General features: G+C 44.0%; 2 protein-coding genes across 2 annotated transcripts; one reads left to right on the plus strand and one right to left on the minus strand.

Annotated features, from left to right (window-relative positions):
- The first annotated feature begins 2,122 nt into the window (after positions 1-2,122).
- LOC121561295 (delta-like protein A) lies at positions 2,123-8,018 on the plus strand. Its single transcript, XM_041873887.2, has 11 exons — positions 2,123-2,608; positions 2,722-3,024; positions 3,304-3,364; positions 3,481-3,738; positions 4,580-4,640; positions 4,777-4,907; positions 5,178-5,347; positions 5,516-5,732; positions 5,881-6,697; positions 6,816-6,939; positions 7,064-8,018. Exons 1-11 carry the CDS (start codon positions 2,555-2,557, stop codon positions 7,067-7,069), a joined length of 2,202 nt encoding a protein of 733 aa, XP_041729821.2. The 5' UTR covers positions 2,123-2,554; the 3' UTR covers positions 7,070-8,018.
- A 1,109-nt stretch (positions 8,019-9,127) lies between these two features.
- Positions 9,128-16,844, minus strand: LOC121561299 (zinc finger and BTB domain-containing protein 20). Its single transcript, XM_045217721.1, has 6 exons — positions 15,848-16,844; positions 13,845-15,198; positions 12,483-12,617; positions 12,097-12,246; positions 11,729-11,993; positions 9,128-11,565 (listed from the first exon to the last, which is right to left on the minus strand). Exons 2-6 carry the CDS (start codon positions 14,922-14,924, stop codon positions 11,159-11,161), a joined length of 2,037 nt encoding a protein of 678 aa, XP_045073656.1. The 5' UTR covers positions 14,925-15,198; positions 15,848-16,844; the 3' UTR covers positions 9,128-11,158.
- Positions 16,845-16,918: the final 74 nt, after the last annotated feature.

Below are 16,918 nucleotides of genomic sequence, written 5' to 3' on the forward strand. Positions count from 1 at the left end.
AATTGAGGCGCAAAGAATGGATGAATAGTCAGACCTCGAATAACCCTTTTTGTTAGCAGCAGCTACTGGTGGGCAGGAGTTAAACTACAACAGCCCCCTACAGTAGCACTTTAGTTAAACAGTCACCCCCGTAGCCATCAATTTTGGAAAGGAATTAAGGTTGGAAAGTAGAGAAGGGGGAATTCTGTCCAAACTCAAGTCTGAGTGGGTTGGAAGCACAATAATAAAAATATGTATGCTGAGGGAAGTTCTTATGGGTGCCTATAGGGGTGGGTTTTGTGCAATGGAGAAAGCAGTTTATCCTATATCACCACTGCGCAGTTTATTTGCCCAAAGAGTTCCATATGGAAACATTTTGGGCAATGGTTAGGCGCATCATGCTGTTTCTGGGTCATTGCCACCGAGAAGAAAATACAAACCCAAACTGAATGAACTGTACTAGAAAAGTGATTCAGAGACTTCAATGCAAAAACAACGCACTTTCTACAGTGAAATAAATGTGAATGATTTAAATGCGTAATCACAGCACAGCTCATCACAAACAACACCGATGTATTCGTTCTGTCTATAGGCTGTTTGTGTTGTCAATAGGGATAAAAAAAACAGGTACAACAACAACTCTGGCTGTTCGATAAAAGGGAATTTAAACAAGCCTGAACCCCGACTTGCATATTTTAGCAGTGACGCAATGTATCTGTGTATGGTAACTATGGACCTCAGGCCATGCCTATTATCCAAAAGAAAATCACACTTATAATGAACGACCTAATTAAGAGAGACCCCTATACCCCACCCCCACTCTGCCCCCCTTCACACAAAAGTAGGCCTACTTGAATAATAGTCTCCCCAAATCGTTTGCTCGAGTTTGGTTCAATAAAAAACACATCGTGGACATAGAAAGAGAGTATTCATTGCATATGCGAGCAAAGAGGGAAAACCAAATATATATTTGACCTACTGTTTGTGTTTTGTTCAGGAGGGGGCTCGCTCTTCTAGATGTTGGGTACATTGTAATTGTGTGAGGATAGCGGCGCGCGCCCAAGGAAACTCACTCACTGTATATTGAGGGGAGAGCAGGTGCTGCCGAATTACCATACAGCTGAGCGCACAGAGAGAGGGAAAGAGAGAGAGAGCAAACTTATTCCTTCAGCACACAATAACAAAGTGCCCTCAGGACGGACACGCTGATGTCTCTCTCCTTCTCTCTCGCTCTCTCTGTCTCTCTCTCTCTCTCTCACACACATACACTCACACACACACACACACACACACACACACACACACACACACACACACACACACACACACACACACACACACACAGAGAGAGAGACAAGTGCACGCACGCACACCCACACACCTTTTCTTCACTCCACAGAATGAAAAAGGAAAAGGGAATGAAAAACTCTGTGCCCATACAAATGTTTTTTTTCTAGTTTAACTCACCACACACCCTTGCCAGAGAATGTTTTCATTACTCAAGTCTTAATTCAAAGCATTCGATTTTCCCACAACTAGAAATGCCAAAATGTTTGAAGAAGGTGGAGTTATGCTGCACAATCAACTGAGTCAGGGTTTGACAAATACACTATGCATGGCACACCACATATTTTGCCTTTTTCAGACCTCTCCCAGAAAATGTTTCTTAACATAAATGTTGTTTTCTTTCCTAACATAAAAAATATACAATTTAACTTCCCCATCTATATAAATAAGCTTAAACACCAAGTGTAGGCAGACTTATAAAATACATTACTGTGAAATACTGATATATATATAACTAAAATCGGGTTTAAACTGGAATAAATACATTGGCCATTCTGTTTTGTTATTATGTGCTAGATTTTTCAATCTAATGTTGTGGAAAGTGAGTCATTCCAGGACAGGTTGCTGAGACAGTCCCATACAGTTTGCTGGAATACTTTTACATTCCTCCATTTTCCATTTTCTGACCCAATACTAGCTTGTGATTTGAGACGATGGGGCTTGGAGAGGTATCCATTGTGATCCCTTGAGCCAGATTGGGGCGGGGGGGGTAGCTCATTTGCATCTTATTACCCTAGCATGCGCCGGCCCATATAAAACTGGCGGCAGGCGGCCTTCACTCAAGACAGACGCACAATTCATGTTGAGGAAAGACGGAAGAAGGTGGCGGGGAAGTATGTTGGATCAGTGACAAATCTTTCCTTGGGATAGATCACGTCACACAAAAGCAACTTCCTACATTTGTTGCCCTCTTCGGTTCAACAGGGAACGAACTGTCAATTGTTGTTTAAAAAAAAAAAAAAATTGGACTGGGATTATCACATTGTAACGGAATTTTGAGGACAGTTCAGCGCAGTTCCAATATCTCTTTTGGATTATTTTTTTGTTTTTTGGACATTAATGAAATCGACGTGGCTAACACCAGAAACTGATGTGAAGATCTCGTATGAGAAGAAACGTGCTCAATGATTAATTCACAGAACATGATTTGAAAGGAGGCATATTGAGTTTAAATTGAGCTGAGTCGCTCCAAGACTTTTTCCTATTTATTTATTTTTATTTATTTAATATGGGGCGCGCTATTCTTCTGACAGTTGCGGTTATGTTCGTCTTGATATGCAAGGTAAGACAACTACATAACACAATTACCTTACTATTCAATTGATAACCATTTCAAGACATTACATCACATAGCCTATGATAATGAATGTGTAATAAACAAAATGATTTCAACAGGGTTTTTGTTCAGGAGTTTTCGAACTGAAGTTGCAGGAGTTTTTGAACAAGAAAGGGGTTCAGGGCAACATGAACTGCTGCAAGGGAGGATTGACGTCGGTTTATCAGCAACAGTGTGAATGTAAAACGTTTTTCAGAATCTGTCTGAAACATTATCAGCCAAACGCATCACCAGAGCCACCTTGCAACTACGGCGGCGCTATAACGCCTGTTCTTGGATCAAACTCTTTCCAAGTTCCGGATGCCATGTCTGACAGTTCATTCACCAATCCCATCAGAATTAACTTCGGTTTCACATGGCCGGTGAGTACTCTGCCTTGGGTTAATTCATAAACAAGTAATTCATATAAGCCTCTAGTCACGAGGTCTTTAAAAATCCGTGCGTACAAATGGGTTCATTTATTTAGAGTGGTCTATTAATGACTAAAAGTAAACCTAAACATGTTAGTCTTGTATATGTTTGGATTATCGTCTCGAAATGTTATTTTACCTTCTAGTATAGAGAACATGTTCGATGGGTTTATCTCTCTCCCCATCTCCGTTGGCCACTTGTCTTATGATGCTATATGTTTGTGTCCTCAGGGGACGTTCTCGCTGATCATTGAAGCTCTGCACACCGACTCCAAAGACGATCTTTCTATAGGTAGGATCAAAATATACTGTCCTACAGTTGTTTGGCTTTACGTGGTGTGATCTAGTCAAGGATAATTTACATTTACACACATTTTGCTAAAGTTCCGTTCTTATTTCCATCTGTAGAAAACCCAGACCGTGTTATCAGCACAATGACCACTCAGAGACATCTGACGGTGGGAGATGACTGGTCTCAGGACCTGCACACTGGAGGAAGAACCGAGTTGAAGTACTCCTACCGCTTTGTCTGTGATGAACACTACTATGGCGATGGCTGCTCCGTCTTCTGCCGCCCACGAGACGATGCCTTCGGCCACTTCACCTGTGGAGAGCGCGGAGAGATTGTCTGTGACGCTGGGTGGAAAGGCCATTACTGCACAGAACGTAAGTGAACCTTGATGTTCATGTGTTTTTTTAAATCATAAAAGTATCACAAGTGTTCTGGGGAAATATTATACTAAATATGATATAACATCGTTATTAATGTTTTACGCATAGGCACTTTTTGGGTCATGCCAAATAACATTATTATGGTAGATAAATAAAATTAACTTTTTAAGTTAGGTGGCGTGGCTATACATTCGAAAATTGAGGCAACTTGTGCGAAAACACCACGCTCCCACACACGACCACTTTATTTATTCAAATCGGGCGCAGGAAAGTTTTCGGAATAATCTCACGCGTGCCATAAATTTACATGCTACGTCCGATTCGTTACTCTTGGAGTGGGTTGGCCGCTGATTGGCTGAGGCGGGTGAGGTATTGTTTGAAGTGGGCAGCTGCGGGGAGAGAGTAGACAATGGAGCAGCTGTCGCGCACTGGCAACATACTCACCAGCTGTCCACTCTTATCTGCCCCAATCCGAGACATTAGGGGGAGTTGTGTGCACAGAATGAATAAAATAGTTTTGACCCACAGCGATGAAAAAAGGGGCCTGTACTGAAAGAGGGAGAGAGAGAGAGAGAGAGAGAGAGAGAGTTTGCTGTGTGCACCCTCCTATTGTCTCTATGCTCTATGTTAAGCAGAATATTCTTCCACGGTGATAAGGAGATTGTGTTTTTTTTGGTAAAACAGCTAATGGGTTTAGCTGCCCCCACTTTTAATGAATTTGTTCAGAATTACGTGATATGTTTGTTTTCTCAAAGCCAAACTAAACAAAGAGCATATGTGTAAGAAGTGTTTTTATGTTGCCATGGTTCTTACCCTGTGTTTGTCTTCTTTGTAGCTCTCTGCCTTCCAGGATGTGACGACGAACACGGATTTTGTGAGAAGCCTGGGGAGTGCAAGTAAGTTAGAGAAAAGACAACTATGATTTTCACATATTAAAACACTTTCTTAGTTAATATTTTCAGAAATAATCTGTGACATTAAGAGAAACTTGAGTGGGTTTCTAACCAATGTGTTGTAATTATTGTGTGACAGGTGCAGAGTGGGTTTCAAAGGGCGGTACTGTGATGAGTGCATCCGTTACCCAGGCTGCCTCCATGGGACCTGCCAGCAGCCGTGGCAGTGCAACTGTCAGGAGGGGTGGGGAGGCCTCTTCTGTAACCAAGGTGAGTCCCACTGGAGAGAGAGAGAGGGAGGGGAAAGAGAGAGAGGGGAGAGAGAGAGAGAAAGAAAGAGGGGGGGGTGAGATGGGGATTTAGAGAGACGACACAAACAGAGACAAAGAGATAGTGTTGTGAGAGAAATGGTGAAGAAGTGTAAGAAAAAAGTGTTAGAGTGACAGAAAGACATTATCTGTGCTGCTGCTGTTGTTGTTCTGCCATATGTTCCATTGGGACTAATGGACTAATCCACATGTGCTGCTTGTCCTCCTCCAGATCTGAACTACTGCACTCACCACAAGCCCTGTATGAATGGAGCCACTTGTAGCAACACTGGCCAGGGGAGCTACACCTGTTCCTGCAGACCGGGCTTCACTGGGGATGCTTGTGAGATTGAGGTCAACGAATGCGCCCTGAACCCCTGTCGAAATGGAGGAAGCTGCACTGTAAGTACTGTACAATTACAATCATTGTGTTAAAATGTACACTCAATTACAACTAGTATTAGGAAGAGGAAGATGTGGGCAATCATGAATAGCACTGTTGTTGTGATGGTGATCTAATGCATTTTGGAGTGTATTTGTTAAGTTTATGTTTCAATCTTTTTCTCAAAGGATATGGAGAACACGCATACCTGTGCTTGCCCTCCTGGTTTCTACGGCAACACTTGCGAGCTGAGCGCCATGACTTGCGCCGATGGTCCCTGCTTCAACGGAGGCCGCTGTGCCGACAACCCTGATGGCGGATACTTCTGCCAGTGCCCCACCGGCTACGCTGGCTTCAACTGTGAGAAGAAGATTGACCACTGCACCTCCAGCCCATGCTCCAATGGTAAGGGCTAATTGAACAACTTACACAGATGTGGTTTCAGATTTCAATTAATGACTTTTTTAATTTAACCAGTTACCTTTCGGGCTACAGTTTGCCCCCACACTATTGACCACCCATTAATTCCCAATCTCTCTGCCTCTCACACTAGGTGCCCGCTGTGTGGATCTCGTCAACTCCTACCTGTGCCAGTGTCCCGATGGCTTCACAGGCATGAACTGCGACCACACCGGCAACGAGTGCTCCATCTACCCCTGCCAAAATGGTGGTACTTGCCAGGAGGGCCTTGACGGCTACACCTGTACCTGTCCCCCGGGCTACACGGGCCGCAACTGCAGTTCTCCCATAAGCCGCTGTGAGCACAACCCCTGCCACAACAGCGCAACCTGCCACGAGAGGAACAACCGCTACGTGTGCGCCTGCGTGCCTGGCTACGGTGGTCGCAACTGCCAGTTCCTGCTCCCGGACCATGCAGCTATCCGAGGCTCGGAGATCCCCTGGATGGCGGTGGGGTCTGGGACAGCTCTGGTGCTGCTTCTGCTAGCAGGGTGCGCAGTGCTGGTTGGCTGCGTCCGCAACAAGGTGCAGCGCGGCAGCCAGGGCGACGCCACCGTTGGCGAAGGCGAGACCATAAACAACCTGACCAATAACTGTCACCGGAGTGATAAGGACCTGTCGGTAAGCGTCGTAGGGCTAGGGCCACAGCCAGGCATCAAGAACATCAACAAGAAAATGGACTTTGGAAGCGATGCCGACATGGACGGACCATCGCCGTCGTGTCGGAGCAGCTACAAGAGCCGCCACCCGCCGGCGGATTATAACCTTGTGCACGAGGAGAAGTACGAGCAGGCGGCCAAAGAGTCGATGCTGAGCCTGGAGGCCTCGGCTTGCGAAGAGAAATGCCAAGCTCTGGACTCGAGTTTTGAGTATGAGGAGTGCAGAATTAAACACAGCAAACATTTAAAAAGGTAAAGAACACTCAATAAGATAATAGATGCAATCATATAACATGAAAAAATAAAATAAGGGTGGTCAAATTTGAATGTGTCAGATGACTAATATGGGTCTTTGTCTATCTTCCAACAGTGACGCATCAAAAACTTCAAGAAATGAAAATAAACTTCCAGAAATGTCGGCATGTGCAGACACCAAGTACAAATCCGTGTTTGTCATGTCGGAGGAGAAGGATGAATGTATATTTGCAACTGAGGTGAGTTTGGGATACTTCTCTTCACTTTGCCTCATTTATAATAGTTTGATAAAGTCACTGCATTTCCCTAAGAGCTTTGTAAACAACAACTAATGTCCATTTTGTTTCTGTCTTTTCTCCATAGGTGTAACGCGAGCCACCAATAGGCTGTCCGTTGCTCATTTGCTCTATGGGAGAGTTTTTATACTCCTTAAAATGCTGCTCTAACCCTAGGGGGCGGTGTCCCGCCTTTAGACTGCTGCTGATCCTGAGACGTTTAACTGATATTCAGAGTGAGCTGGTTCTCTACTGGAAAAGAAGTGCAGGCAGATGAGGCCTGTGGGATAGGAATCGGTGGGGCAAAACCTTTTTACCTTTCAAAACGACCTCAAGCGAAGATTTTTATATTGAGATCGAAAATGGACAGTCACGATAGAGGTGATGTACGATGTCTTCGGTTTCGGTTAGTGTTGTAACAGAAACGTTGGTTTGAAGTTTTTGCAACATTTGCACCCAGCCCTTTTCTTTAGCCCCACAAGCCGTTGCTGAGCGCATGAACTGCATCAAACGGTGGATGTTTGGCCATACTGGCCTGTCCTTCACAAGGCTGTTAACATGGATTCTGATCCCATCTCTAGACCTGTGAGGACTGTACTACGTATACTAGATCACTGTGTAAAACTGAAGTGCGTTGTTTCAAAGCCCTCCGAACCATTTATGACATTGTATTGATTGTTTTTGGAGATGAAAACTTTGTTTTAACATCTTTTTTTGCTTTGATACGGATTTTGTCAATTTGTAAAAAATAAAAAATAAAAATAAGTTGTATGGTTTAAAAAAGACGTATGATTTAAAGTTGTATGATTTAATTTAATTTAATTTAAGGATTTTGTATTATTGTTATTTTTCATTATATTGTATATTTGCTATGTTTGTTACGATTATTTAAGTACATTTTTTAATGCTGATATTTGCAAAGGCACTTCAGGTCAAGGAATTTGTTTTTTAAAGAAATGTTATTTAAAGTAAGAGGGATTGTACAACATGTTATTATTGTTACTGCCTCCGCTACTGTTTTTGAATGAATAAATATAATTGAAAGTACAACTTTTTTGTGTGTGACTGTGGTTTGTCAGCCCATGCCTAGCCTAAACTAAGGGACCGTTCTTTGGGTTCTGTTAGCAAAGTTAATCAGTAACATCTGTTGTCTTCCCCTGGCTACCCCATGGTGGGCTATTCTATGCCGATGCTGTTGGCCACTGCCAGGAGTTGAAAGTGTTTCCGTGGAGACCAAGGGGGGCTATTCATAAAAAAAACAATGTCCCCACGCTAGATGTACTACTCCGATTTCTTCTCTGAAAGAACAAACCAGGTATACACAGATATAAAATGTAATACATCCTTATATGAATCTTTGGTTCAGAAAACGGACAAACACCCAGTCAATGTAACTTATCCAATTTTTTTTATTGTTGAATATGCTTTATAATACATCTAAAATATTATTTGATGATATCTGTAGTCAAATTCTTCAAAAATAAGATTTTAGAATTTCCCCCATGGAATTACCCATTTTTGATTCTTTAACATTTTTATATTTTCTACACGTTTGATTCCTTTGTTGCCCGGCGAAGAAAATCACATTTGTTTTTAGCCCAAAAAAGTTGGGACACAATAAAGTAACTGTAAATTGTCAGCCCTAGGGTTGGCCTCTAAAGGGGGGATATACTACTACAGCCTGCCTCGTGGCATCATGGGAACAGACTTCAGCAGTAGACAATGATGGAATTGACAATGGGGCCACACAAAAGGACACCCTTGGGAGAGCCTGTGTGTCCCTCAGCATGCTGGGAAAAAAGAGAGTAACAGGAACAGATGTTGTTGAGTAACAGATGCCTTCTGGCCAGAGTTCCGGCACTACCAGCCAGACCTTCAAAGGCTCGATCTGGAAAGAAACAGATTATCTATAGCGTTTAAGAAAAGCTAGATTTTTATATTGTCTTTTATATAAATTGGTTATGATCGAGGGGATGTAGACTTAACAGAAAACCTTGAAATTGGTCAGCCGCAAAATGTATTACTTGCTTTAGTATGGGATAAAACCAAACCTAAAACAAAGAAGATATTTAAAAGTATTTTGATAAGAATACATATGCTTGTTTTACCCCCCTATACCTTTTGGTCAAATAGTCAACTGTAGGACAACAAGTTGGCTTGCAGCCGTAAGACTTTATTTGGAGAAAGAAATGTTTCAAATGTTTCAAATCTAAAATTCAATAAAGTCATTGAAGTAAAGTACATAAAAAGTTATATCATGCCTTTTAGCTTTCCATACATAAAACATGTGGTATACATAGCATGATTGGGTCTTTATAAAAATGACTTATTTTCTTATGACATATTTGACTTGCAGTTATATTCAAACTTGCAGAAAAAATAACCATTTATCATCCCCTTCACAAAAAAAAAAGCGAAATAAAAAAGGCTAAACAAAGTTCATCATTACAATAATGGGATGCGTTCTTCTGACATGGCTTTAAGCACACATTATAATACAGTACTGTACACAGGTCCACCTCAGACAAAATGTACTAGAACCATTTGAGTTGCTGAGGATATAACAATCTCTGGAACAGCCTAATCACCTATTTGTTCACAAGGGTTGGCCTGAACTATATGCAGCACAGATTTAACTGATCTATAAATCATGTCAACTTCCTATTAACAGGGCTTTATCAGATTTCCATTATTGAGATTAGTGAATCAGCAGAACAGTGCGTAGCTCAAGGAGATCATCATGATCAAGCAGAATGTTTCCTCATTGTGGGGGGACATTTTATGTTAAAGTTTATAGTGAGGACCAGAAGGGATCTTAAAGGGGTTTTGCTGGTCTCACTGGCTCAGTTGGCCTTTGTGTTTAGTAGGGTCTATATACTGCATATCTAAAATCACCTTTAAGGTGGGAAGTTGGAAACAAAAAACAAAACATTTTATGTTCTACATGATATACATTGGTAATCTTAGGGCAAATATATTTTTCAAAGGGCAAATATCTAGGGTAGGACAACATATAAAGTTGAATTAAATTACACAATGTGCAAAAATGTATTGTGCATAGCGATCATTGTCAAATTGTAATAAATATTAACGTGGTATTCAAATCCACTCTGGGTGATTGTATTTCCTCATGATTTATTTAGTTACAATAAAAACATTTAAAAGTATTAAATGAAGTCGTTTGAGAAAAATGTTATAGTTCTCAGCAACAAACCTTCCCATTCCTTGGCAAGTGCCCCAAAAGCACATATAATAACCACACATACACATGGATTAAAAAGCCTGATAAAAGTACAGATTTTCTCATTTATCCCAAAAAGTGTCAGTTATAGTTGAAAGATCCCTTTTCACTTTTTAAATTCATTACCTTGTTGTTTTCGTCTTCATCAATAAATCACAAATGAGCGACAAATAAACTCATTTCGACAATGTAAAGGAATATTATGTCTATTTTTCTTTAGTAAGGTTTTAAAAGGAAGGGATTTCATGTAGCTTTAGTTCCCACTGTTTTGCTGTTTGATGTAGCTATTAAACGTGTGTAGCATAATGCCTGTCTTTGGACTGCCGAGTTATTCTTTGAGGCGTGTAAAACATGCTGAAACATTTGTCACATTTCAAAATAAAAGTTGTGTCTTTAATTCATTTAATGTCTCTTCCTGTTTAGAGGTATATGATCCTGGGTCGTCCAGTGCATCCTGCATATAATAGTGTTCCTATGTCATCTTGATGTATTACGGTAACTCTCATTGATTCCTTCGCTCTCTTCTTCATCACCCTGCACTCTTTTTCTAGCCGTGGCTTGTTCTCCTTGTTTGCTTTCTCTCCCCCTCCCCCTTTTCTGTCTCTCTCTTTCTCACCCCTCCTACATTTCCTCCCTTCAATCTCCTGCAATTAGTCTCCAACAGCTTTCTGCCTCTCTCTCCCTTTTCCTCTCCTTTTCTTCCCCAATCCCAAACCAATTGTCTTCCCTTTTTTTCTCCTTCATTGGCAACTCCCTCTTGCATATCTGCAAGGGCTTCACATGTAAGAAATATGGCACAAACTCCATCCAGGCTCCGATAGGTCTAGATGGAGCATCCACCATGTTGCTCATACCTAGCAATCCTCTCAGATCAGAAAAGGGCTCCTCGATAGGGGTGACAGATCAGTTTGGGATTGGGCCCTCCTCCCCCTCCCTTTCCTTCTAGGAGGGTGGCCTGTGACTGGGCATGTTGGCCATGGTGCCGCCCATCCCAGGTGAGCCGCGCATGCCTGAGGGCCCTGCCAGGGCTGGAGGGCTGTGTTTGGGGGTCTGCTGGAGGCCCTGTCCCTGCCCCTGGCCCTGGGTGGCCCCGTGGTGGGCGTGTTGCAGTGCGTGGCGCTCCAGCAGGGTGCGGTGGGTGAAGGCCCGGTGGCACACGGTGCACTGGAAGGTGCGCTCGGCCCGGTGCGTACGCATGTGCACGTTGAGTGAGCTCTTCTGTGTGAAGCGCTTGCCGCACACGGAGCACTGGAAGGCGCGCACGCCCGTGTGCACCACCATGTGCTTGAGGAGGTAGTCGCGCAGGGAGAAAGAGCGCCAGCAGATACTGCACTGATGAGGCTTTTGACCTGAGGCACACACAACAGAAAATAGGATATGTTAGTATGAAATGGGTATCAGAGTAGGACTATCTGTTATGTGGAGTTTTAACATGTGTATACAACGATCATGAACAGTAAATGTTTTAAAGGAAGTGATAGTAACTAGTATATATAGAAAGTGGTGGCCTACCGGAGTGTATGAACATGTGCTTGCTGTAGTTCTTCCTGGAACGTAACGATTTCCCACAGTGAGTGCAGTCGAATGACGTCTCAGATCCCTGGGAGGAAGGGGAGGGGCCTGGCGTGCCACAGGTTGACAAAACAGGGGTCATTGGTGCCGGGGGCGGAGCCTGTTGGCTGGGCTCCGTTCCTGCCATGCTGTCAATCACCATCGGCCCGCCCACAAAGAATGAGGCTGATGGCTGTGATTGGCTGACTGGGTACTGAAAAAGTAGCTGAAAGGGAAACAGGAATTGAAATAACCAACGGCTTTCATGATTAAAGTTTACGAATTGTTGCAATGACTATTTTAAAACTATGTTTCCGTTTGTAACTGACCTGGTTGTTGATGGACTGTGTGGAGGTAGGGGGAGACAGTGGCTTGTTTCCTCCTCCTCTGGGGTTGAAGGACATGGCCTGAGCTGTCTCGTTCTGTGGCCAGAAAGCCTCGGGGGAGAAAACTCCAGGCTCATCATAGAACACACCCTCCTGTAAGACAGAGAGGCAAAATTCACTTATGAGTATTACCTAGCTTAATTAACCCTAACACATAACCTTGAAAAGTCCCTAAAACTGTGATAATGATGAAAGAATGAGTATAGAGACTTTTATCCAAAGCAATTTACAGAGTCAGTACATGCAGGTTTTGAACCCACAACCCTGGTGTTTTTTGCCAGCACCATGCTCCAACAACAAGTTGCTGTCTAGGACAAGACAAGACTCACCTGGCCGAAGGTTGCCATGGATACCTGTGTGCCCTCCTGCCCTTCAACTCGTCTTCCCTCCTCCAAGCCGAAGACCCCTCCATCCGGCTCCTGCACTCCTTCATCCTTCACCACCACTTCCTCTCCTACAAGAACCTAAGAGAAGGTAAAGAAAAATATAGAGTCAATTAGAGTATAGAGTCTAAAATTGGTGCTTCAAACTGTGGTGTATGGTCAGGAATTTGAAGACAGTAAAAAGACAATTATAAACTGGGTCGTTCGAGCCCTGAATGCTGATTGGCTGAAAGCCGTGGTATATCAGACCGTATACCATGGGTATGACAAAAAAATACTTGTTTACTGTTCTAATTATGTTGGAAACCAGTTTATAATAGCAATAAGGCACCTTGGGGGTTTGTAGTAGATGGCCAATATACCACGGCTAAGGGATGTATTGGCCATATACCACACCCCCTTATTGCTTAAATATCAAAGTACTATTTAGAACTTTAAAGGGTTTGAAGAACCCTTTTTGATTCCAGGTAGAACCCTTTTGGGTTACATGTTCTACATTGAATCCAAAAGGGTTCTACCTGGAACCAAAAAGGGTTCTCCTATTGGGACAGCCGAAGAACCCTTTTGGAACCATTTTTTCTACAGAATTGGCTTAGGGACAATGTAACAACAACTAAAAAGAGGTGCTAGCTGGCGCCCCATCCAATACTTTTTTATTTATTTTACCCCCTTTTTCGTCATATCCAATTGGTAGACAGTCTTGTCCCATCGCTGCAACTCCCGTACGGACTCGGGAGAGGCAAAGGTCGAGAGCCGTGCGTCCTCCGAAACACAACCCAGCCAAGCCGCATTGCTTCTTGACACAATACACGCATAACCCCGAAGCCAGCCGTACCAATGTGTCGGAGGAAACACCGTACACCTGGCGACCGTGTCAGCGTGCATGCGCTCGGCCCGCCACAGGAGTCACTAGAGCGCGATGGGACAAGGACATCCCGGCCGGCCTCAGACGGTATCGAACCAGGATCTGTAGTAACGCAGCTAGCACTGCGATGCGGTGCCTTAGACCACTGTGCCACTCGGTAGGCCCTGCTCCATTCAAGACATAACATGTTTAATGACCCATAGAAGGGGTGTTCACTGTTTAATCAGTCCATGGAACATTAACTAGGAGGATAGCCTAATTAAAGATTTCTGGACAGCAACTTCCTTTCAATTATGTTTATTGCTGACACATTCAGATCTATAGCTTAATTCCCAGCAATGACACAATGAGGGTAATTGCCATCTAGAAGTCCTGCTTTATTCACATTAGGATGTCTGGCTGCATATCTGCCTGCCTTATAACTGTAACCATGGGGATCTTACCTGAAGCCTGAGCGGCTGCCTCTGCTTGCGGCTGTGTCCTCCTGCCCCTCTGTCCCTGTCCACGTCTCTCCCTCTGTGATGTCCATCCATCTCCTCCTCCTCGCAGTATCTGTCCATCCCCACAAGCTCCTCCGAGAGGTCTGCCGCGTTGCTGCGGATACTGTCCTGGCCAATGCTGTCCACGCTGCTGACACCAGAGCTGCAGCCGACCGAGAGATTTCCTGAGCTTCCAGCATTGGCGCCGTTAGCGGTCGCCGCTAGCAGGTCCCTCAGCTTGTACCTCACGTCCTGAGTGCAACTTGAGTTCTTCATGAGGACTCCGCCAGCCCCTGAGCTCAGCCCGTCGGCCCCACACAGGGCCCCGGGGCTGCCCATGTCAGCTAGAGCCATCAGCCCCACCTGGTTAGCCTGCTCCAGGGCGCCTCCTGGGTCGCTCTCGCTAACATTAACGCTCAAGTTAGCTCCGCCCAGGCCTGTGACCATGTTGCTTGCCCCGCAGTCCCCCAAGGCGAAGTTCGAGAAGCTCTGGTAACCCCCACCAACGCTGACTCTGACACCACCACCAATACAACCACCACCGCTCTCCCTCCCTTTACCCCCTCCCCGCTCCTCCTGCTTGGGCAGGACCCCACCTGTCATCCCCCCTCCTCCTCCTCCACCGCCACCTCCACTTGCTGCGGCCGCCGCCGCAGCAGCCACCTTCCTCTGGGAGATGATCTGGGTGCACTCGTCAATGACTGTCTTAATCTGCAGGATGCTGGCGGCGGTGAGGATGCAGAGGGCCTGCGACTGCACCACCACCAGCGAGCCGCTGTACATAAAGTCCACCAGCTGCTTCACCGTCTCAGCGGGGACAAGCGGCGGCACCGAGATCTCCGAGTGGCCAAGCAGCAGCTTGTCCTGGAAGAAAGGGCTGCCAGCGGCCAGCACGCAGGCATGGGCACGCAGCGAGGCGTCGTGGATGCGCACCGTCACGTCGCAGAAGAGGCCCTCACGCCGCTGCGTCCGTAAAGCCTCCAGAACAGACTGGCTGGAGTTGTGCAGGTGGATGTAGTGCACAGTCTCCGTGCCCGCAGCCATGGCCTGAGGATGAGGGACGAGGTGGTGCCGGGAGAGTGCCTGTCGGTTCTGAGTCAGCTTGAAGGGGAGGGAAGGCAGGGAGGGAAGGGGGTACGGAGCATGGGCCACTGTGGGGCCGGGTGCCTCCCCTTAAACACTCATGGGGCTGCTTAGAGGTTGTATCCACTGTGTCTGCAGGTATTCTAGGATGTGTGAGGTTACCTGAGTGATGCACTTGCTTTGGTCGAGTGGGTTTCCTTGGCAGTCTGTCACCTCAAGCTCTCAGTCAACCCTGCTGGAAGCAAAGATAAAATGATGTGTTCAACAGTTTTTTATGTGCTGTAACATAATATAACTGATCTAGCTAAATCCTTACAATATTCTGTTTCTATCACAGGTACAAAATGACATTTAATAGCAAATAAATAGCAGGTGGCTGTTGTCTGTACTAAATGACCACAGGTAACATGCCTGATTGACCATGACAAGTGATTTATAAGGGCGGGAATAAGTGGGCCCGTGGGACAGACAACAGCGCATGCTAATACTTTTTTTTGAAGAATTATCTGCATAGCTAGCTAGCTAAAGCCCTTGTTGTGTGGTTGAGTGACAGTGGAATAAGCGGTACGTGTTAATTGCAATAATGTCGATGATATAAATGCAATGCATCATGATATTATATTTCGTAGGACATAGCTATGTCAATAGGCCTGTTTCAGACAAAAATATATATGCAACCATACAGGCAAATTACTTAAATTGTCACAGTAAATGCTACCATATGCTAGCTAGCTAATGTTATGTATGTTGACATTCTCCTTTACGAATTCAGTCTCGTGCGCACACAAACATATTTGGTGTGCATTTGCATGAACAACTACAAGCATGTGGTTTGTAGAAATTTATTGACATTACAATAAATTATAACCAAAGCTGACACCTACCACGGGCAATTAGCATGGCTAACTTGACTAGCTGGCCACTGGATGAAAATGGCAAGCTAGCTAGAAGCTAACGTTAGCTAGCTAGCTTCCTGGCTAGCACAGCCTTCTTGCAGAGGTCTTCGACCTATTTCGTCTATTCTACCTTATTTACATATCTGCAGTGTGCAGCGATAATAATAAGCGTGTTATTTTCAGATATTAATATGCATGCCTTTCTGTAAACAAATAGATAACAGCTAGAATTAGCGCGTATCCCTCCAATATTTTACTGCAAGCACAGTGTTAGTGGCTGCACAGACTTTGTGCAGAATCACACAGATCTGTATGCATATGGATTGGTTAGCTACATGTAGTGCATAATTGTAACGCTTTAGCTCAGCGATTCTCAACTGGTGGGTCGCGACCGAGGTTTTGAATGGTTCGCGAGTGTCTGAGTAAACAATTAATATGATTATTATTATTATTTTATTATTTTTAAATGAAAAATACTCAAGTCTGAACCTAAACTACTAAAACCAAACCAGGTAGAAATTGTGTAGAAATTATAATGAACCTATATATATATATTTTATAATTTAACCTCAATCACAGTATTTTCAATATAGAGTTATTAGCAGCGCTATTTAGCGGACTTGGTTGATTTAGTGGTCTCAAACCAGTGAGCTTAACATTATTGACAATGAAAAAGGTGGGACTTGTTCCCAGGTGAAATTGGTACATTTACTATCAGTATAGCATTAAAAATAGTTTTCCAGATTGCATTTTGGCAACAAAATACATTTGCGATGTGAATATTGGATCGCAACTGAGACAACCTGGTTCAATTTGGGTCCCAAGGCAAAACCATTCGAGAACCACTGCTTTAGCTAAACTAAATGTTATATGGAATTTTAAATACCATGTCTAACTTTAATGAATTCTGCTTTTTCTTTGGTGATAGACAACAAGGAAGAACCCTTGAGTTGAAGAATTATGTCTATTTAGGTTTAAAATAGCCCATCCATCTTTGGAGGTGTCTTTTGTCATGTCTTGAAGGATATAGTAGAATCGGCTCCACCTGTACAGTGAAAT

Source organism: Coregonus clupeaformis, unplaced genomic scaffold, assembly GCF_020615455.1.
Source record: "Coregonus clupeaformis isolate EN_2021a unplaced genomic scaffold, ASM2061545v1 scaf1195, whole genome shotgun sequence".
Taxonomy (NCBI): Eukaryota; Metazoa; Chordata; class Actinopteri; order Salmoniformes; family Salmonidae; genus Coregonus; species Coregonus clupeaformis.